At 34.1% G+C, this 23,914-nt stretch overlaps 1 protein-coding gene and 1 long non-coding RNA gene across 11 annotated transcripts in view; one reads left to right on the top strand and one right to left on the bottom strand.

Annotated features, from left to right (window-relative positions):
- Positions 1 to 23,914, top strand: part of LOC308195691 — a 767,404-nt gene that overhangs the window by 236,554 nt on the left and 506,936 nt on the right. The window lies entirely within an intron of this gene.
- The window catches only part of NOVA1 (NOVA alternative splicing regulator 1), a 157,293-nt gene that overhangs the window by 15,104 nt on the left and 118,275 nt on the right, over positions 1 to 23,914 (bottom strand). For 7 of the 9 annotated variants that reach the window (XM_080593557.1, XM_080593547.1, XM_080593551.1 and 4 more), the window contains one exon: positions 16,002 to 16,073. The exons of 1 other annotated variant lie outside the window; for it this stretch is intronic. In XM_080593557.1, coding sequence (XP_080449683.1) covers positions 16,002 to 16,073 — 72 coding nt within the window. Of the gene's footprint in view, positions 1 to 1,704; positions 2,466 to 16,001; positions 16,074 to 23,914 lie in introns of those variants that run through there. One more of the 9 variants, XM_080593550.1, reaches the window with a different exon arrangement.

The raw sequence follows: 23,914 nt of genomic DNA, 5'->3' as shown, positions 1-23,914 counted from the left end.
AAGTTTGTTTCAGTATAGCACAAAAACAACTCTCCATATTTCATGCATTAATGTTTCATGAGATTCAAATTACATTTGCAGGGAAGTGTTATGTATTTTGAGTAGCTTCATTTATACTTTTAATGTTTTTATAATTAAAAAAGAGAAAATGAGCTGGTTACATGCTGAATTATGCAAGAGTAAAAAATCATAGACTTTCAGTCAATTGCAGAGTATGTAGTATACACAGAAAAGCAGACATCTATATTGACTATCCCATTCATTGTTCAAATGAAACACCTTTTAATAGGACAAAAAGCAGGAATACTAACTCCACTGGCCAGTAAAGCCTGAACGACACTTTCAGTGACAGCAAAATGTTAACTTTATTCTCTAGCTAAATTAAAATATATTTTTCCCCAATGTAAAATCTTCCTGTGATTTTTTTTCCTCTCCTATTTGTTGTGAGGTGTGTTGTGAACACCTGTCAACATGTCATATACACAAGGATGGGCTTCATAAAATAATGAACATTTACAGTACTGTTGAGTACAGTAAACTGGGATACTTTTGACTGCAAGACAGCATGTAATTATAATTTAATATCATTACTGGAATTGCTGAAAAGACACTTCTCAATACAAATATATCTAAAAAAAAACAAGTAGATAATGTACACTCTTTAAAAACAATTATGTGCCTGTGATGGCATCGAGAAAACTCCCATTGTTTTGCATTAGACAGGATCTAAGTTAAAAACTCATAAAAAAGGAATTCCAAAAGGAATTGATATTCCTGACTGTATTTGGGGCACAGGTGGCGTATCCTTTTTTAAAAACTTTCTCAGTCATATAAACTATAGATGTTACTTTGGCTCCTCATGGCTAATTTGCTCATTGTCCAAAGAAGCATTGTGAACTGGCTGCTTTCCTGAAAAGCTGTCAGACAAAAGGTAAGTACATAAACTACACGGACATTTCTACACTTCTCAAGAAAATCCCTAAAAGGCTGTGTAAAAGTTAATGTGAAGCATTAGCTTCACATGCACTCCCCAGCACCAGAATAGCTATATACTTGTTATAAGTGATATACTGTATTTTAACTGGACATTTTACACTTGATGAAAGCAGTTACTGCAAGAAATCCTCTGCTTGAAACATACAGGAGATCTGACACGCTCTTAGTAGCAGATCATGGAGTTAAGTTTGATGACCCATATGCACAGACAGGAATTCATTTCCTATTGATTTCAAAGAGATTAAGGCTACCCGTTTTTTTATGGTTGAGGACTGCAAGTCCAAGACAAGCCTAAGTGTATGTCCTTAGCTAAAACAGAAATTTTCACGATAAATATGAAAGATTAAATATGAGAGAACCTCATGGGTACCCATTATTCAAGCCCAAGTTGGATGAGGCCCTAGGCAATCTGATCTAGTGAGTGGCATCCCTGCCCATGGCAGAGGGCTTGGAAGTAGATGATCTTTAAGGTCCCTTCCAATCCTAGCCATTCTACGATTATACCTAAAAGTGACTCAAGTTTCACTATGAGCTTTGATAAACACAGATAAAATACACAATATACTTAAAAACATAAAATAAAATAAAAAGGCAAACAAAATTACATAGTTTAATTATCCCACTTAATTCAAGTCCAAGGAAAGGACAACCAATAGGAATATACAACAGCACATAGCCACATTGCCATTGCCTATAGCACATTTCACTGAAGCTGTCTGAAACTTGAAAGCATGGAAAAGCTGAAAACAGGATCTAACAAGATCTTAGAAATACATTGAAAATATCACTCTCTTGCACTGCTGGCCAAATTCCCAAATTACCTTAGGACTTACATCCAAATTTAAAATTAAAATCGCATTCTAGGTAGGAATGGTCAAAATCTGAAAAGCTGCATTTCAAATGAATCTATCTGTAGGATTTGGTAGAGTGATAAGGTGCAAACACTGCTGAATTATTTTCAGGCCATCTTTGGCAAAGTTGATTTTTACAAAATATGTAACACATTCATCAAGGACATTTAACAATACAGAAAATCTAACTTCTCAACACTATACCATCTGCGGGAGACCTCTCTTTTCAAAGGTATGGAAATACTATGCTACAGCAGAATCATTTCAAGTATGGAAAAGACAGATTTGTAAAGACTCCTGGATGATTATTTAGGCATCATAACCCAAAAGGCATACTTGCACATTCAGAAAACCGAATAGCCAAACCACTTATTTAAACCATAAAAAAAGAATCAAAAAAAAATCATAAATTCGGGTACTTGTTTAAAAAAGTGATGATAGTCTTGCTGAATTCTGAATTATGACTGCATGTCCATGTCATTTTTTGTTGTTGTTGTTGTTGAATGTGTCCTTAATAATCTTGTAATGCAGAATTTGTGAATCACTGATCAGGGGTATAATTCCTCTGTGTAAAAACTTCGCCGTTCTTGTCAAAGTCCTTCATGTAAACTATTCTAACTTGAAAAAGAAGAATGGAAGGTATCTTGTCAGGTCTAGACATTGAATGGTAAAACAAAATGTTTTCCAAAGAGCCATGCAAAAATAAAAATTGTCATCAATTCCTTATGAGATTTAGTAAACATCATTTTTCCTTGAGATATGACAAGATGGTAGAACTGAATATTTTTAAAAGGATTAAATTAAAATGACTTGATTAATTTTAATTAAAATCTAACTACGCATACCATCAAAAAAACAAAAAGAAGAAAAAAGGAAAATACTTGTTAATTATATACCCACTGACAGAACATTTGATGCAAAAAAATAAAATTTGCCAAAAAAAATTATTTGATGCAAAAAATGAAATGTAAATACACAAAATAAATCCCTAATCACTTGAAAACAGCTAATATACTTTTCTAAATATATTTATATTTCTATACTATACATACTTCTATATACTTCATAATACTCAGTAACTTTTATGAAGAAGTCCTATCACATTCAGTATCTAGCTAACAGCTCCAGCAGACTTAAGAGAGCACAGAAGCTACATATTCAGCAGTGCCTCTTTAAACCATTTGTTCACAATTCAGCTGATTCTAAGAAACAATAAGAAAAAAACAAAAGCAAATTAGTCCATATGGAAGGAATGCACAATATTACTACTCGAATGAAACTACTTCAGTGAATGAAACCATCCCTCTCCCTGTCATGTCTTAGAATCTCACAGCTGCAATAATGTCACACATTAGTGTGCTCATGCACAAAAACAAATGAAAGCCTTCTCCATTACAAAATCTTGGAAGAAAAGAACACTTTGTTACAGAATTATTTCAAGAGGTTATCCAACATTTTATTTGACCTCAAATTTCTGCCCTTAAAAATGTTAATAAATATATATCCATAGATATGTCTTCCATATATATCTATATTTAGGATATATATTCATACCTTTTCTATCATATTAAGATCTTTTCTATTCAGTCTCTATCTAGTTACACACAGAGAGAAGAGAAAAGACACAACAGCATTTTAATGGTGTATCCTGACCCTAACCCTGCACTTGTTTGGATATGCTTTTTACTCACAGATCACAAAATTGTAAGTACGGTGAAACGTAAATTTTATAGTATCACCAACCAATACCTATGAAGTAAACATGGTAGAATGATCAGTTTTTTGGTACATTTGTAACTGTTGCAAATGTTGCAAACAGCAACCTATGTAAAGCCATAGAAAATGAATGTACCATGTCTAAATGAACACCTTGGGGCTTTTCTGGGCCATAAAATAAAATAACAATAAACCCTAACATCCCCCTTTCTACATTATTTGTAATTAAAATCCTGGGAAAATTATTCTGTTCTCAGTTGTCAAGAAGGAAGGGGAGACATGGATTAATGTCCTTGTGGTCATCCCATTAATGTGAAAAAAGGAGCATCTCTATGTTCTGACCTACAGATTGTTCTGTCTAGCTTCATTGTTTTTCACTATAAGTGTGCTGAAAAATAGCAAGAAATTCAGCTCATGCAAAATGCATCTGGCCTATCTAGATGAACACTTCTTAGTGGTATCAAGGGCTAGACCCTATTAATTTCACTGGCTACTTTACTGCACTCATGGCTTTGCAAAAGACAACCAGCAGCTTGATCCTTTCTGTACTGAATGTTGCTTAACTATTGCAAAATAATCTTGTATAGCAAGAGCTACTCAATGAATATCTAAGGAAGACAATCTCACAGATAGCATTTGAGAATTGTTTTCAAATGACAAAGGAAGTAAAGGAAACTTAAAGATAAACATTTAAATAACCGTATTTCTCTAGGTCAAAGAAATAGTAATTACCAGAATCTTTTATAACAAAAAGAACATAGTTTCACTAATGAGTGGATATCTCCAAATTTAATAAGCGCTACTACAGCACTACATAGCCTTCTAATGCAAATAGAGTCTTCCGACAAGCCACTACAAAACTTTCCTCTCAGAGGCCGACACTGTCTCTAACAAGAATCAGAGAACAAAACAAGGTCGTATCAAGCTGCTGGTTTAGGAAAATATATCAATACCTAAAGCTAAGTGGCTGGCTTAGAACTTCATATTCACAGCAGTATATCTATGTCTAAGTACATGCATAATTTATAAGCCTATCTCCTTTTTTACCTTTTCATATACTTGCAATTACACATTTTTAACCAAGAATGGCACCAGCCAGTGGTGACGACTACTGGAAAAAAAAAAAAAAAAAAGAAAGGAAAAGAGCACTGGAATAGGTAGAAGTAATGAATGAAATTAGCAATCATTTGAGTAAACAGAAACAAAGACTGATTAGTGCTAAAACAAACCATTTATGAAAGTTGACCTAGCTTATCAATAAAAGCTACAATTGTAAGAGACAATAGGATGTACAATTGCATCCTTCTTGTGAAATAAAGATCCTGGATTTAGATGACATTAAATTTGGTTCACTGGGGAATCTTGTATATATTTGTTATCAAATTGCATATCTGCGAAACATATTGTGTCCATACATCCATGTTCTGTCTTATATTTCTCCCACAATGAGAATCTGTGGAGTCGAATATCATTAAAGAATAACTATCTATAAATAAGAGATTTAAAACAAATTAAGAACTTTTGAGATTCAATTAAGCATTACAAATCCAAGGCACAAGCATCACTTGAATATAGATAACTTGTACATGTATAATTTCACTAGATAATCAGCTGATGTAAATATCCACATGGAAAAAAAATTACTTACACCAACTGAGGTGGTGAAGCACAGATGTTATATATGGCTGTATTTACATGTATAGGTCACACATTTTTATTTCTACATTACATATGTGTGATTATGTGTGCATTAACTTGGAAAAGTAGGATACTAAGAATAAATTTGGAGTTAATAAATATACTGGAAATTTGGATTTACAACTTAATTTTTAAAGATACACTGAAAAAGTGCTAGCATCTAACTCTTGCCCTGACCTCAACTACTATGCAAAGTATATACATATTCTTCAGCTCCCATGGATTACAATTTTTTTTATTATTTAAAAAAAAAATGAAAAAAAATACAATGATAAAAGTGAGGAAATCAATATATTTACTAAACAGTTTTGACTTCACAGTACCTTATAAATGATTTACCATCTCAGAAAGTTTATATAATACTGCACACATTCTGAACTATTGTTTTTATCAATATTACTATGGAACATTCATTACTTTTGAAATGACAAAATGTTCTTGGTGATGTTAAAAAGCACCAATTTTGTTGAGATATCCCATGGTCCAACAGACAGGTTTATATTCTCTTCTTTCATTTTTATTATTTTTCTTACCATCAATATAAAATTCAGACAGCTCAAAAAGAAAGCCTTTCTGTGCTAGTATAAATACTAGGACAATTACAGTATAATAAAAGTTTAAACATTTCATGGCTTGTGAATTACAAAATTCTTGCCATTACTAAATATATCAAAGTAATTCCATTTTAGTTTGAATAGCAAATGTGGAATAGTACATACCCTATGGAATATAACAATTTTTATGAAATATCTGCTGTAATAATATTTGTAATTTAATAGAAATTTTGTAGTATGTTTGCTAACTAGCGTCTTTAATAAAAATAAACCTTACAGAAAGGTATCTTTACATTAAAAATATTTTTATAATAAAATATCTCAAATTATTGGCATCAGTAATTTCTAAATTAAATTATTAAATTCAGATTTCAAAAAAACTTCATCACATTGAGGTTGTAATCTTTCCTCAATTATTGTTGCTCATGTTGCTATTAATATAAGGAAGGCATAACTTATACTTAGAAATGGCATGCAGTGAAGACAACCCTTAGTATATACACTCACATTGCATAAAGCAAAGCAGTCTTCACTTTAAGTGTTCATGTGAAGTGTAACATGACTTACCTAACTACTTGTGAAATAATTAAAGGAGGGGATGAGCCTCTTAAAGGCTCAAATATAAGTGAACTATAACCTGTGAACTTTCTTTAACAAAGAGCTAATTCTATCATTTCCTTCTGTTTCTAAAACAGAATGTGATAATATTGGTTTTGGACAACATTTAGAGTTATTTTATTAAACATTTCAAATATAAAAATCAATATATAGTCTTCAAAGATCTGCTTATCTTTTGACTTGATTTCTTGTTTCTGCATCACTAAATTATACGAGCACTTATTTGCATATGATCTTCAAGAAATTATATTTTGCTTCAGTACTCATTATTAAAGAATGTCATTAAACACTGTTCAATCTATTCCACAAATCAATTTCACTTCATGAACCAGTAACACAGTAAAGAGCTTAAATGGACAGTCCGTATCTCATGCGTAGCGTGCAGCTGTTATTTAATATCACAGTTACTAATAAGAAAATAAAACATCTTAAAATATTTTATTTTTACTGCATTTATGTTTTGGTGAAGTGAACAACAAAAATAACCATGAAGAACTGAGAAGCATGGAGATCACATGTTACATTACTAGAAACATGAACCAAGAATTTACACTGCAGTTGAAATTGCCAATCTGGAGACTTTAAAGAAATAGTATTTTTTATTTTATTAACCCTATTTAAATCCTAGGTTCCAAGTTAAACTGAATGAATTGTCATGCAGTTGTTTACTACTGCTGAATAACGTGAGAAAAAGAAAGACCCCAGACAGACTCTCATCTGTAATGCTGCATTTGCTAAGATAACATTTGAGAAGCAGGGGAAAGCAGAAGGCCACACAGCCAGTACTAACTCTATCCCCAAATACTCTTCAAGTCTACAAAATACTAAGACTGAAATTTACACCACTGGGAGATAAGAGAACAGTGAACTCAGCCCCTGGGCATTTCTAAGGATATTTATTAGAGTCTATGGTCATGATCTTCCCACTGCTCCACTATTTGCAAGCTATGCCTCAAAATAACTTATTACTAATAGGAAGTCTAATCTACTTGCAGGGAGAAAAAAAAAAGTGTGTGAAAATAACTACAGGCACAAAACCAAGAGAAAATACTAATTCTGCATAAGATGAAGTTGCATAATGTTTTGACTGCAGGGTAAAGCATAATAACAGGTATTGACTACCTGAAGTCGGGGACGCTATGCTACAGGCAAAGACCTCAACAGATGCACCTTATCTCCGGAAGATGAAAAATTTTCCATTTCTTATTTCCTATAGTGCAATATATCAACAAAATTCTTTTTGTAACTTGTATATAAAGAAGCTATTCATTTCTTTTTTGTTTGTTTATACCAGGCAGGCACCTATTTTCATGGTTGGGTTTGTCTCACATCTATCTGTGACTTCCCACCACCTGATGAATTCTCAAAGCAAGCAAAAGGTAGATGATGTCAGCAAGAAAGTAGTGTATTGCTGCACTATCCCTACAAACAAGTTGGGAAAATAATGTTGTTTTAGATGGCACAAAGAAAAAAATAATTATCATATGGCCAATGCAGGATCATCTTTTCATACAGAAACTTCAAAATGGGGCTAGGCTGACCATGCCTCACTCTACTTATCTCTGACATGTCAGAAAAATGTGGTATCGCCTTTTCTACTCCATACTCTGCTGCACAGGATCTGTCCCAGTTTGACAAGAAGCTTTGTAAACCCAATGTCTCTTTCTACATTCTCATGCAACTCTTGATTGTATAAATTCTGAACTCCCCAAGAGCTGCTAAATACAATTCTGATTAGTTGAAAACTTATGCATATGACCGTCATGTGACTGACACAGCATGCAGCAGAAAAACACAATAAAGTCATCCAGATTTGCATTCTGGAGATTGCTCTGAACTTCAGATTTGTTCAAACAATAAAGAGCACACCAAGTGACTCTGTGTTGTGTATCTTAGAATATGGTTGGTTGGTTGTTTTTTTTTTTTTCCTCCCAGTACTAGGTCTGATAAATAGTATGTCTAGTATGAGTTTGAAGGACTAGAAGTCAAATTTAATCTTTGACACAGTTTGACAGTGCCAACTTTAGGTTACATGGGACAGAGCTTAAAACACATACCCCACCTGGATTAGTGCATTCAGCTCCAGGGCTCCCATCATAAGAAGGGCATGGACCTGTTGCAGCAAGTTCAGAGGAGGGCCACAAAGATGATCAATGTGCTGGAGCTCTCTCCTATGAAGACAGGCTGAGGGAGTTGGGGTTGTTCAGCCTGGAGAAGAGAAGACTCTGGAGAGGCCTTATAGCTGCCTTCCAGTACCTAAAGTGGGCCTACAGGAAAACTGGAGAGAGACTCTCGTCAGGGAGCGTAACGATAAGAAAAGGAGTAATGGCTTTAAACTAAAAGAAGGAAGGTTTAGATTAGATATAAGGAAGAAATTCTTTACTCAGAGGAATAAGGTGGTGGTCAGGCACTGGAACAGGTTGGCCAGACAAGCTGTGGATTCCCCATCCCTGGAAGTGTTCAAGTCCAGGCTGGATGGGACTTTGGGCAACCTGCTCTAGCAGAAGGTGTCCCTGCCCATGGTAGAATGGTTGGAACTAGATGATCTTTAAGGTCCCTTCCAATCCAATCCATCCTATGATTCATTGAAAGAAACGATAATGTTGGCCATTACCCTGAGAAAGTGAATCTCTTTGAAGAGAGGATGACATGTGAAGCTAATTGATTCTAATTCTTTTCAAGCATAAAATAAAAACAAAATATGTAAACATGAAATCGTGTTTCTACTTACAAGACTGCACGTGGCAGATCATTCAAGACATTCAGTGAAAAATATGCCAGCAGTGTTCAGAGACTCTGCCATGAGAAAGCTACATCTTTCCCTACGCCTCATGAATGCTCCCAACATTTCCCCTACATTCAGAAAGGAACAATGAACAGTGAAGCCTAAACTTGCTGTGTGGTCTGAGAGAGGATGGGGAAAGGAAACAAGTAAATACTTGTCCAAAGGGGAAAAACTTTAAATAGGTGACGAGAAAAAGAAAAAAAGAAAAAGAAAAAACCAACAAGATTTGAATATATGATTTTTTAAACAATATTTGTAGTATCTAAAGAAAAGTTTTAATCCATAACTTTTAAGTAGACAGTGCAAGCAAAAAGCTCAGATCTCAGAAACTGCAAAATAACGTGGAAAAAGCGGTCAAAGAACAAGAGAAATATATATATTAAAAAAAAAAATGCATTAACCTGAGAACCAGAAAAAGTATTTACAGTTATTCTATGGAGCATACGCTAATTCTACTTAGCATTTAGCCATGAAATGAAGAATTTCCACTGAACAGCAGAAGCAGGAAAGGTTTACCTTTGAAGCACCGGAACCTCAACTGGACCCCTATCACTTGAACAAGGGAATAATTCTCCCTAGCCCTTTCTAGGTAAGTTATCTCAAACATTACTCATTATTTGCTGCCTATAGTGTGCCATAGGCAACATGTAATTGGAAAATAAATTGTCATCCTATTAAAAAAATAATTTTATAGAGATATGAATTTTCAATCCATAAAACATATATGTAAATCTAAAATGTTAAGGGCTTTTTCACACTGCAGAAAGAGATGTCTTTGTAACTACTGTAGACACATCCATTTAACCTTGTTACAATGCACAATGTTCAATGGAGAGTCAAAATTATTACTGCATTATTACAATACCGATGGCAAGACCTATATAGAAAAGAACACCAAATGTTGAGTAATTAGTAAAACTGAAGTTGAAAATCCTTGCTGAAATCTATCCAGAGAAATGTGCTATTTTGAGAAATTATGTGAAGCATTTTTCTGCTGGCAAAAAGGTATACCATAAGTTTGGGGTTGGGGACCTTCCAGAAAAAGTCAGTAAGACATGCAAATTACAGAGCCCATTTATTGTCTCTATTCCCTTAAGCATCGTGATGCATTCCTTACAAATACCACCACACCAAATCTGATTTCTTTCTCATACATCTACTTGTAAACAAAAAATGGTTTGACACTATAACTAGAAAAAAAAAATACTACGTTTACGGTTTTCATGTATTTGTAATTTTAGAACCCAGTGTACTAAATTCCTTAGTGATGGGCCCATATCAAACATTTTCTATTAGATGAAGTCTCTTCCAAATAGTATATTACTTTTGTGAGTGGAACCCAGATCTCATTTTCCATATGTAAATATAATGATTGTACTTATCAGAGACCAATCTGACAGGTTGAAAAAAGGTCAAGTTGCTATCTGTAGTTTCTCATTGAGAACTACCACTGCATAAATTCTGAACAATTGAATTACAGTAATAACAGCTCTGTACTTCTACAGCACATTTTATCAGAATGTTAAATAACTACACATTGGTTTTGCTTCATAATATATGGTACTGAGGTTTGAAAAACTCAAACGATACATCTGCCATCAGCTAATCTGTGACAGACCTAAAAAAAAGATAATAGATTTTCTCAATACCACTACAAGAAATGACATCAAAATTAGGGAATTAAAATTAAAATATTCAAATTAAAATATCAGAGACAGTGTATCTTAAATAACCCTCACATCAAATTATCAGAGGTAAATAGAGATAGTATCTTGATAGCCTTTGAGGGCTATCTACTATCCTGGAATCATCCTTAAAATTATTTATTTGTGCGTCAAGATTTGTATACTGTCAAAAACTTTATTGTTTGAAGTTTGGTATTGTACAAGTTTTCCAATTTCATGTCCTAAAGCTAACAGAAAACTAAACCAATGCTTTCTTTCCTAGTTCTTCTTCCACCTCCTACAACAAATAAGATATTAAGTGAGGTAAGATCATGAGCTCTAAAAACCATGAGTGTGCTTTACCTGCTATATACAGGCAGTAACAAGAAAATTGGCTTGGTCCCATCACATAAGCAGGCTAGAAAATATTATTTACTACAGATACTGCAGCAAGCAGATGACATAGATAAGCTCAAAAAACTTGTAAATCTTGAGGACTGAATGGGCAGTCCCAACAACAATTAGCACTCCAAAAAATTTGTATTACAGCATATAAAATGATAAAATAGCTTCAGGTGTAACAACAAAGCAGGAAAATATAGGGTATATTCGTTAAAATGTAAATGGAAAAGGACAAAATAGTGCTTTAAAAAAAGTAAATATAAAGTTTATATAGTAAGTTAATGACAAAGTCTGTGATAAGCTCAGTAATGAGCTTAAACCTATCTAAATTTTAAGGGAGGAGAAGAGGACTCCTACCAAGAGTGATGACTCTTCCTTACTCACTTTTCATCAGGAATGTGTGTTTTGGATTTTTTATTCTTTTAAGGCCAGTATTTAAGATCAACAGCAGTATCAGTCTCATGGAAAAAGGGTGCATTGGAGAAGAAAACATGCACAGGATTGCAATTGCATTTACAGATGTACATCGAATGGATGAAGGAGAAATACAAAGTAAAGCCCTATATCACTTTTTTCCCCTCTAAAATAAGTTGTAACAGTACAAGATGTAGATAAGAAGGAAGAACAAACTTGTAAACAAAGGAAAACGATATGCAAACAGTTAATTATAGAAATGCTTGTCTATGTACGCTCACTTATCTGTTAAAGTAAGTATTAACACTTGTACATTTCCAACGAAACACAGAGGAAAAACAAGCATGTTCTATATGATGCTTATCATTACTTTTGAAAAGAAATTGCCACCTGAAGTGTACTGTGGAAAAGTACAATTGATTTCCTCCTTCTGGCAAATAAATGCAAAGAACAGATTTACCACTGTAGTTATATGTCAGTGTTCTGTTATAAACAAAGCTGACAAAGTTCATGAGAGGGCAACAATAAAGCTCTCAGTCTAAAAGTATCACAGAATATCCCGAGTTGGAAGGAACCCATAAGGATCATCAAGTCCAATTCCTGGCACTGCATGGGTCTGCCCAAAAGTTTTGACCATGTGACTAAGTGCACAGTCCAATCTCTTCTTAAATTCAGACAGGCTTGGTGCAGTGGCTACTTCACTGGGGAGCCTGTTCCAGTGTGCAACCACCCTTCTCTGTGAAGAACCTCTTCCTGATGTCCAGCCTAAACTTCCCCTGCCTCAGCTTAACACCATTCGTGCGGGTCCTATCACTGGTGATTATGGAGAATAGGTCCCCTGCCCCTCCACTCCCCCTCGCGAGGAAGATGTAGACTGCGATGAGGTCTTCCCTCAGCCTCCTCTTCTCCAGGCTGAATAGGCCCAGTGACCTCAGCCACTAGTACAGGAAGATTAAGTTGTACAGGAAGATTAAGTTGTTCTTTTCAGTGATAGGCACATAGGAATAAAATAAAGTTATTTGAAATGCATTCCAAGTGTCCTTATTTTTTTCTTCCAATCTTTGGTTCTTTCTTCCTTACTGAAAATTTCCAGTGTATGAATTTGTATTGTGGCAAAAGTGTAAGGAAGTTGTACTGCAAAAATAAATAAGACATTTCCAACAATAATACTGACTGATGTATATTTTCCTGGAACAAAGAAATAACAAAAAAGCACTCCCCATGTGTAGGTTTTTCTTGCATTCATGGGAATTCAATATAGCGCAACATGACAGTTCTGTAGGGACTGTTTCATTCCACTATAAAAAACATTTTAGAGACTACTATCTACTTCTTGAGAACGATTAAAACGAACAGTTTCATGACCACTGGATATTTCAAAAAACAATTCAACCAAAGTTGAAATTGCCTGAAAAGGGAGTTATGATCTCATCTGGATGGAGGCAAAGCAAGTCATTAAAAGGAAGACATAATACAAGCCAGATTTCCTGCCTAGCTTCCTCTGACTTCTGTTGGCAGAACTATTTTCCTGTTGTGGTAAAATCTGTGCCTAGACATTGTTCTGTCCGCTATGCTAGTAGCCCGGTCAGGAGAACACAATTAACTGACATGCTGGTACAGTGGGAAAGATCATATCATCAGGTAAGCTCACCTACACACATCCTCAACAGATCTGTAATTGCAGTGACTCATAGGAAATCTTCCAACTCTGTTTAAAAATCTCACTCCAACAGCAAACAATTTCTCCCAGCATTAAACATTGCTTAAATGTTGCTTAATCACCCTGCTAATTTTTAATATAAAATATGGTCTTGTCATGATTAAAATACTATACAAAAATGAAATGATCTTAAGTCTGATATGCTACTATATGCTACAAAGCAGGGTGCATTGTGAATATATCTTCCACCTTAACACTAAATTTCCTGACTTCCATCCAGTCAGGAAAGCTTCATTTTATCTTTGTATAACATTTTGTGAACAGTTATTTTTTATTAAGAATCCTACCTAGCCATATATCGAAACACATTTGTTTCGTTCTCTAATACTCTCTCAAGTAATAATTTTTTGCTTACATGAGTACTGACAAGTTTGAGATTACCATGTTGGAACCCATTTTCGTGTGACAGCTGCAGTGCAGATACTTGTCGATATACTGGTGCTGAATACTAATCACTACTACAGATGAGAAACAATTGCCAGCTACATCACTTATCACTAGGATGAACTGAAAATCCTTCATTGCCTTATCATGTGCTTCGTGCTTCCTGCTGAAATGGTTAGAAATCACTAGGAAATGCTAGAAGGGATAAAATAATTGCAAACCAGTAAGGATTTCAAGGGTTAATGCCAAAAACAGTTCCAAAAGTCACTTATGGAACTTATTACTCTTCTTCATTTATAAAATTTTTATGGTGCTCAAGAGGTCTTGATTATTTGTATAAAAACAGACTGAATACAGTTTAAGAATAAAATGCATGAATGTGGGATACAGGTAGGACACAAAGTATACACACTTTTCTCTTTGGATATTCAGTTATATTGCTTGAAAAAAATCTCTTAAAACAACTTTCTATAAAAATTAAAGTTTTTAGTTAATAAAAAAATACATTTAAGGTTAATAAGCTACATTGTATTTTTGATCATTTGAAATTCACAGAACAGATGCAAAGTAGATACTTCTCTGATGCTAATTAAACAGCATGCCCAATAAGTATTTCCTGTTAAATAAAAGCACCTCTTCCTTTTCCTCTCACTAATGATCATCAGGATTATAGCTATATTAAAAAAAAAAAGTGGAAAAAAGAAAAAAGAACACTTTTTAAAAAGAGCTATGTGTTCAGTATTTTCAAAACCTTCTAATTAAAATACACAAAACACTAAAATTAAGAGGGAGAGGAAAAAGGCTTAAGAGAGCATTCATAAAATATCTCTAGCTGTTGGCAAAGAGGTGATTTTGTCATTTAATGATGATGAAGTCAAACAACTGTTGCTGAAATGGAAGCAAGTTGATGAAGAAGGCTTTCAAATTGAAGTGAGGGATATCAAAACAGTTTTCTTATAGTTCTTTTATCTGTACAATTTCTCTCTAAATTTCATTACTTTCAGTATTAGATGTCCCTTTCAACAGTTGGTCAAGTGTTGATCAAAAATGTGATATATTGCTTTAATATGCTTGTGTCCCATTGTACATTAAATTGTTTGTTCATACAGACAACAAGTTCTAAGCAGTTCACAAAATATCGGAGGACCAGTAATTAATATTGATGTGAACTTTAAGAAGAAATTAGCTTAATTTGAAGAAAACTTTTCTGGTACTTGATCTGATTTGTGCAAGGTCTGATAGAAGCACTCAGTTAACTTAAAACAGAATGTGTGTTAAAAACTGTTAGCACATACTGAATATTTACATTATTTGAACACAAAGTACATTAAGTTTAACAGCACATTAAAAAATTGAATATGGTATCTCTTAAGCAAGAATCAGTTCTAAAAAGCACGGTATAAAACAACTTTAACAGTTTTCAGAAAACAAAAAAAAATACAAACACCATGACAATTTGTGGACATAATGAACTGGATTTTTTTTTCAGTTAAAAGAGAAACAAATTAGTGTAATTAAAATAGTGCTAAAAGCACAATTTATGCTTTTAAAAACTATATGTTAATTAAAACTAGTTATGTTTTAAATGCCTTAAAGTGACTTAATTTTACTTCATTCTCCACCAAAAAATTTTCATTCAAGATTTATTACATATACTTTTTAAACAATGCCCCTATGTTACTGTCCACGAACACATTTGAAAATTCCTGAGATAAACAAGTAAATAAAAAGTCTGTTTGCCATTGCCAGTCTGTTTGCCAGTATTGCCATACTAATTAAGTATGGTTTTAGTGGTAATTCCATTGTAACTTATAAACGATCCAGGAAGTAAATACGTGTGTGCATATATACATAAATATACATATACCAAGATTTACTCTATCCACAGACATACCAGTACATATCCTTACTATTTATTAATCAAATTAAAAACCAAACAAACAAACAAAAAAAACAACCAACCAAACAAAAAAGCTATTCTACAAGATATTTTGCTTTCATCCAATATATTAAGGACAACAAAACAAATTAAAGAAGAAAGATTCAATTTACCAAATTCTAATAAGAGTTAGATATCTATGGTTATGGGTGTACATATGTGAATGAACGAATAAATCCTTAACCCACCATATCTTTTTCTCCAGTTTGCAAGCTGTCACCCGTGAAAAGTATGGTGTAGATGGTAGGATGATACTGTACCTGATTGGCTCTGGAGGTGGTCATGGGATCAGATGGAGAGGACTTGGTGGTAGTTGGGGAAGATGGCAATGTCTGGGAACAAAGCAGTTCAGGAGCAAATCAACCTTTACAAGCCTTAGACTGAACAGTTAAAAAATAAATAAACCAACAAAAGTAACATAACTACAAAATTAAAATAAATAAAAAATGCCTAAGACAAAATCTTTCTCCTACTCATTGGAACTTAATGGAATTTAAAGTCAATTGGATAAATGCATGTAAATATGCATGCTTATGCATGTAAAAACAAATTCATGACTTGAAATCAAGATGGTGAACTCACATAAAAAATATGCTGACCACATGAGGAATATATTCTTTCCTCTCTCCTTCTATTGGGGAAAATGAAGACCATAGTAAACACAAATTCCAGCAAGTTCAATGAGCACACTAGAAACAGTTATCAGTCTACAAGCAAACAGGGCCAATGTTTGAAAGAAACTAGTGAAATTTACTTTTGCACTTTATAATGCACCATTCTATAGCACGGACTATAGCCAGCAAACTGTGTTCCATACCTTAAAGCAATTATATGAACCTAAGGAGCTTTCAGCAATTTACTAACTGCTAAAATATTAATTAATATTTTTTTAATTGAGAGGCATGTGAAAAAATGTAAACATCAATCTCATGATGGATGAACATGCAACTAATACCTTCACAACAAATTGCTACAATATATTTATTATTAGTGTTAATGATCCGTTAATTGAGCAAAGGTTAATAATGTATCATCAGCCTGTGTTCAAAATAAACACAAAAAAGAATTAAGAGTCATATTTATTGATAGTTTTCTAATATACATACTTAACATTAAATCTTGAACATATCAAAAAAGCACTGCTCTGTTTAAAACTTTTATATATACATCTCTTTTTAAAGTATTAGAAGCTGACAAAATAATTCTTTTCTTTTTATAAACGTAGTGAAAATGTCAAATTCCCATTTCCCAAACATAACATACAATACTTATTCAAAGCATGTAGTTTTGACATTTTTGTAATATATTAATAATAAAAAGTATCCAAAATTACACTACTTTTACTTTAAGAAATAAAATGTAGAAATACTATACAACGTGATGTTTCATATGAACAAATAATTACTAACCCAAACTGTTTAGAAATAAAAGAAGCAAAATTTCACATTTTCAGCAGTTCTGTTACTTACAATCATTGACAGTCCCTCATAAAAAAGGTATACACAATTTTGCACTAAAACTCTTAATGCATATGAAAAGTTGGGACACTGTGAATGCATAAAGTTACGTGTATTAGCTTGTACATATGCACACACAAATATTTGATCTGTATGTTAAGCCATATGAAGAACCATATTTTCGTAGTTGGTACATAATCAAGCAGCCAAAACAGAAAAAAAATCTGACGAAACAGATCCTTACTTTGTGTTGCCAGCTTGCAGCTCACAATATAAGACAATGAAAAATAAAAATAAAATAAATACAGCTTAGGTATCAACTGAGACACTTTCAAGAGGCTTAAGTAAATAATACTACCATGTAGGGCACTATAAACAAAATATGCAGCTTGGCAAAATGTTGGTCAGTAGACTGTATATATTGGGAAAATCAAGACAACTGTAAAGGATTCTCCCATGTCTTCCTGTACAGAGCATGGGTCAATTTGCAAATTGTATTTGATATAATAATTATTTAATTATTATTAAGCACCAGATTCAATGATAGTACAGCACTAGCAATATTCAATTATAGAAATTCTGATTTTGATGGGGTCATGCAGGATATCTTTTATCCAGATCTGAAACTGAAATGAACTGATTTTCATCGTTTAAGCTTAAACTAATGGGGGTGAGGATGGATAAGAGAAAAAATGTACTTTGACTAAAATATGTCAGACATCTGACGGTTTGTGAGATCACCCCCTATTGCTGGTGATGCATACAGTATTGTATATTGTTGTGGTATACTATGTGGTATACTATACTATTCAAGGAAAAAATAGGATGTTCAAATGAACTTTCCTCGCTGGTGCTACTAAATGTTATTACTGGAATTATGTGAAAATATGTAGAACACTTCAACACTGAATAATGACCTAATTACTGATAACACAAGTACTATAAGAAATTGGAAGCATCTCAATTTTCACTTAATATCAATCTTCCTAAAGCACAAAAAAGTATGGCTGCAATGAAAAAGGAGTACCAATACTCATTTCAGGTGACTGTTGAACTATAACATCCATTAAGTAGAAGTTTTTCACTATTTCGTTTTAACAAAAGCTTGTCGAAAATATAATGGAAAAAAAAGATAAAAACATGGAAAAGTGAAACAGCTGTATTAACAAACAAGACTCAGGTATGGGCATACACATTTTTTTTTCCAAATATACATACCAGCGACAAAATACTGAAAATAGTAATACCAATTATTATTGTTATTTTCTATACCAGGGTATGTGATAAATTGTGTTCGATGCTTAATCTCTGTTTGCTAACTTAACTAATTATATATATATATATTTATATTCTGAAATATACGTACATATATAAGGACTGATAGCATTTCATCCTTATTTTCAAGCTTCTATATAATTTTGGAGACACATTAAATACCAGTAATCTATTTATTTCTTCAATATTAAAGTAACAAAATGTATTTTCTCAAAAACAAACACAGGCATTTGGATTTTTATTTCAATTTCCATTGGTTAATACATAATTTATTGATCCATCCTGAATTGCTTTGCAAGAACTTTTAGGCAGATTACTTCTTTAAAAAAAAAAAAAAAGCAGAGCTCAATAATCCTGATTTATTAAGCAATGTAGCATATATATTTTTTAATTTTGGCAACCATTTTTGCATTAGGCAAGGACTTGAATTTAGTAATTATTAGGCTTCTGGGAATGAGATGTATAAGGTGATTAGAAATCATAAGATGAATTCACATTACAGAGTTTCAATTTTTGAGACTGAAACATTTATACTGTAATTGAAGCTCTCCTGAAATTACATCTTGACTAGCTGTCAGGTTAGTCATAATTCCCACTATATACCACTTTTACAACTCATGTCTTTTTTTTCTTATTGTTTTTTGTTGTTGTTGTTTTGTTTTAAACTTCATCATGAAGCCAATGTGAAATTGGCCTCTGTTTTCTCAAATATTATTTTCCTTCCTATAAGTTATGAGCAAATGAACGTAAGACAATTACTGGTATGATAGTGTTTTATGTTTGGTTGGGGTTTGTTCCCCCCTCCCCATCTTTAGCCTCTACAGTAGATATTTGAGAAAACAGATTTTAAGTAATAAAAAAGGAGCTTATTGTTCAAAATAAATTTGAGTCATATTTGAGTTACAATATTTTTTTAAGTCCAAGAATATACTTCCTTGTGTTGTTTACAAGTACAACTGTGAGAGACAGCTCTCAGGCTGCACAACATACTAAAGGGTGCAGAAAGATGGCCAAAGCATGACACTTGCATGCTTCGTATTTTCAAGTGGCAGAATGAAGATACAGCTGTACCACAGCAGTACAAAATACATACTCCATCCGCAAAGTGTTCCAAAAGGTCTTCTGAGACCTCTTTCCTATGACTTTGTGAATTGCCTAAGAGTAATGTATAAATGACAGAAGTTACATCCTTATATATATATACATGTAATAAACACACACAAAAAATACTTACAACCTAGATGATAAATATTTTACTGAGACAATCAATTTAATTCTCAGCATCAAAGAGTATATATCATACATAGAAGGGCAGAAAGTAAAGGGATAAAATGAAGTACCATTTAAAAACAGGGTTAGAGACATGAAAACATATGAGGAAGAAACATTAAATGTGAAAATGTAACTGCATTTACTGCTTACCACTTTCTAGTTTCCCACTACAGGGCTTCCAAACAAAGGAAATCTTAGTGATAACATTACCCGTATTATATTATTAATACTAAGCTAAGAGTTTTGGACTTGCATATTAACATTCATGTTTTTAAATGACAATTTAATTTGATGACAATGCTAATTTGCTTAAGCCTATATTTTAATACACTTTAAGAAAAGATGGTATCTTTTTTGAATACTATTAAATAGTTGAATACCTACTGCAGCTAAAATAAGAAACAGAGAGCTCTCCAAGTTCCAGTTATGTTGAACAACATAAGAGACTGACTTACTAGCCTTCCTGTAGCACCAGACATAAACCTTACTAAACAGACCATTTGCTTTGCTAAATGTATCAAATTTTATTTTTCATCTGCTATGAACTCTTTTAACCTACTACTCTGGCAAACGATTCTCATCTTAGCAATGACTGTATAAACACAGTCATCATAAAGAACAAATAAAATACATTCTGATTGATATTTCATGCTCTTTGCATTTGGTTTCGCTTTTGTGTAAAAGAATACCTAGGGCACAGGGCAAGGCAAAAAGAAAGTTAGCATATGCAAATGGAAGCTTGTTTATAGGTATTTATAGAGATAATTTATTTGTGTTTATAAACTCTTGGGGACTTGCCTTTGAAACAGGAAACAAGCTGTAGTAAGTATGATGCAAAAGAAGGATTATCTTATGTTTTGCCTTGGTACAGTAAGGGGTAAGGAGCATAAACCAAAACAGGTGCCATTTGGATCATCAGAGCAACTCTGGATGGAGTGAGTGATTTACAATGAAGATTACAATAAAATGGACAAAGAAAACCAGGTCCTTCTTTCCTCAAAACTTGTCACAATAACACAGAACTACTGCAAAATATGGTGGTGTTAGGTAGAAATACCAGAAAACTCAAGTAAGTAACCAGACATAGGTAACGAAATACGTAAAAAGATATGGATCACAAATCCTGAAGGAAAGAAAACATCACCTTTTGACTCTGCCTACTTTGGGATTTGGAAAAATACCATCAAAACTTCAACACCTTAGAAGGCCCAAGATGATTTCAGAATTTTCTTAAGAATTAGAACACTTCTGAAATTTTCTGCAATGCTGAATGCTACTGTTCATTCCCCCAATGCAATCCTTTATTCTCACTCCACTTTTGAAATACATACAATTAAGAGTTAATCATCAGCTACAAAGTGTTAAATGAATTTATAAAGCACATTTTTATATACATATGGAGATTATATTCAGCACTGGTGAAATGAAACAATAGGAAAATATGATCTGGCACCCAAAGTAAGTCAAGGGCACGTGAGGGATAGAATAACAGCTTTATTTTTACGTAATGCTAACCTTTTACTGTGGGACCTAATTTAAGGTACTGTCTTTCTAGTACGGGATAGCAAAATTTATTCTTTTTTTTTTTATTTGTTGCTGTTCTAATGACCTGTAAACGCAATATAATTATTCATTGCAGAATGGTAACCAGTGCCATTCTTCACTAGTATTCAAACCTGAGAAAATTTTATGAGAAATTATTGACTAGATGTGATCTACAAAACAGCTTATATTTATTATCTTCCTCAAATGAAAAAATGCAGAGATATTTTCTCTTATTCTGCATGTTAGTAAGGCTGCTCTAAGTTATAGATCTTTGCCTTAAGTGAGTGTTAAAGAAAAAAGAAAAATTCTCTAGGAGGGAGATGCATTTTAAGAATCCTCCTAAGGAGGACTAGAGACATTTTCCAAGTCTCTAGTCTGAAGAACTCATATCCCACATTTAAAATAAAAATCCTCTATTTAAGCCATCAGTTTCTGATCTGTATTCTTAAAGTCAGATTCTGATTAAACACTTAAAAGTCAAACCTCTTATTTAAATTGGATGAGTGTTCCAATATAAGGTTGTGATTGATGACAGCCAACATAGCTTCACTAAAGGCAGATCATGCCTGACAAGTCTGGTGGCCTTCTACAACAGAGCTACAGCATTGGCGGTTGGGGGGGCAGAAACTGACATCATCTACCTGGACTTGTGCAAAGCATTTTATACTGTTCCCACATGATATCCTTGTCTCTAAATTGGAGAGACCTGGATTGGACAGATGCACCACTTGCTGGATAAGGAACTGGCTGGATGGTTGCACTCAAAGATTTGCGGTCAATGGCTCAATGTCCAAGTGGAGATTGGTGATAAGTGGCATTTCTCAGGAATCGTTATTAGGACTGGTGCTGTTTAACATCTTTGTCAGCAACATGGACAGTGGGATTGAGTGCACCCCAAGCAGGTTTGCTGATGACACCAAGCTGTGTGGTGCTGTCAACACACTGGATGTATGCCGTCCAGAGGAATCTGGACAGGCTTGAGAGATGGGCCTGTGCAAACATCATGAAGTTCAACATGGCCAAGTGCAAGGTTCTGCGCTTGGGTCGCTGCAAACCCAAGCACAAATACAGGCAGGGCAGGGAATGGATTGAGAGCAGCCCCGAGGAGAAGGGCTTGTGGGGTGCTGGTTGATGAAGAAGCTCAATATGAGCCAGCAATGTGTACTTGCAGCCCAGAAAGCCAACTGTATCCTGAGCTGCATAAGAAGCATGGCCAGCAGGTCAAGGGAGGTGATTTTTCCCCTCTACTCTGCTCTTGTGAAACCTCACCTGAAGCACTACGTTCAGCTCTGGGGCACCCAGCACAAGAAGGACATGGACCTATCAGAGCAAATCCAGAGGAAGACCATAAGAATGATCAAGGGGCTGGAGCACCTCTCCTATGAAGACAGGCTGAGAAAATTGGGATTGTTCCGCCTGAAAAAGAGAAGGCTCCAGGGAAAGCAGCCTTCCAGTACCTAAAGGGGGCCTACAGGAAAGCTGGAGAGGGACTTTTTTCTCAGGGAGTGTAGTAATAGGACAAGGAGTAGTGGCTTTAAACTAAAAGAGGGTAGATTTAAATTAGATATAAGGAAGAAATTCTTCACTATGAGGGTAGTGAGGCACTGGAATAGGCTGCCCAGAGAAGCTGTGGCTGCCCCATCTCTGGAAGTGTTCAAGGCCAGACTGGATGGGGCTTTGAGCAATCTGCTCTGTTGGGAGGTGTCCCTACCCATGGCAGGGACGTTGGAACTGGGTGGTCCTTAAGAGTCCTTTCAACAAAACCATTCTATGATTCTATAAAATTTTCTTGTTGATCAGCATTTCTGAAGTAAAAGTAGTTCATTTCACCAGAAGAAAATAAAATTACTGAGTTCAGACACATAGTTTTGCACATTTTTAATACAAGCTCTGGGACTGTGATTAATGAATAGAACAGAATTTGAAGACTCACAAGAAGTTACTTCTCTATCGAAAAAGCTGAAATAAAAAATATTAATTGGAAGTTCTATATGTGAAACGTTTATTCCAGACTTTCAAGGAAGAAATTTCAAAACCTTTGTTCATGCTGAGATAGCTAAGGATTTCATAGAATTGAAAAATGATTCAGGTTGGAAGAGATCTCAGAAGGCCAACCAGTGGAATCTCCTGCTTAAAGCAGAGTTCGCTGTAAGACCACCAATCCAAATATAAAATGAGCATTGTATATAATGCTCAGTTCTGAAATGGTCACCTGCAGATCCATGTGCTTCCTGGGCAGGCTGCTAAATACCTTCTACCTATGTAACAACCAGAAAGCTGGAAGGAAAATTCAGTCAGCATATGAAGAAGCTGCAATATTTTCTGAACAAGGTTATGTGATAAGACCACATTATACACTTTTTTCCACTGTTCACAGTAGCTGCTATTTGTTTAGATGTGAATTTTAAAGCTCTGTGTGCTAATTATGAAGCTAAGACATACCAGCCTCCTGATCACTTTATGAAAACTGTATTCTGTTCCCCCAGGTTATAATACTCTGAAAAAGTTGGTGCAACAAGTAACAAAGAGAAAAAGCAAATTAGATCCTCACAGCAGTTTCTTGGAGTTTACATAAAAGCGCACAGTTGGTTGTTGTTGAATGATACCTAGAAACAGTAGATAGC

Source organism: Anser brachyrhynchus (assembly GCF_964034855.1).
Source record: "Anser brachyrhynchus genome assembly, chromosome: 5".
NCBI lineage: Eukaryota > Metazoa > Chordata > Aves > Anseriformes > Anatidae > Anser > Anser brachyrhynchus.
Note: the sequence above shows the minus strand (reverse complement) of the source record. Positions and strands in the feature narration are given on the sequence as shown.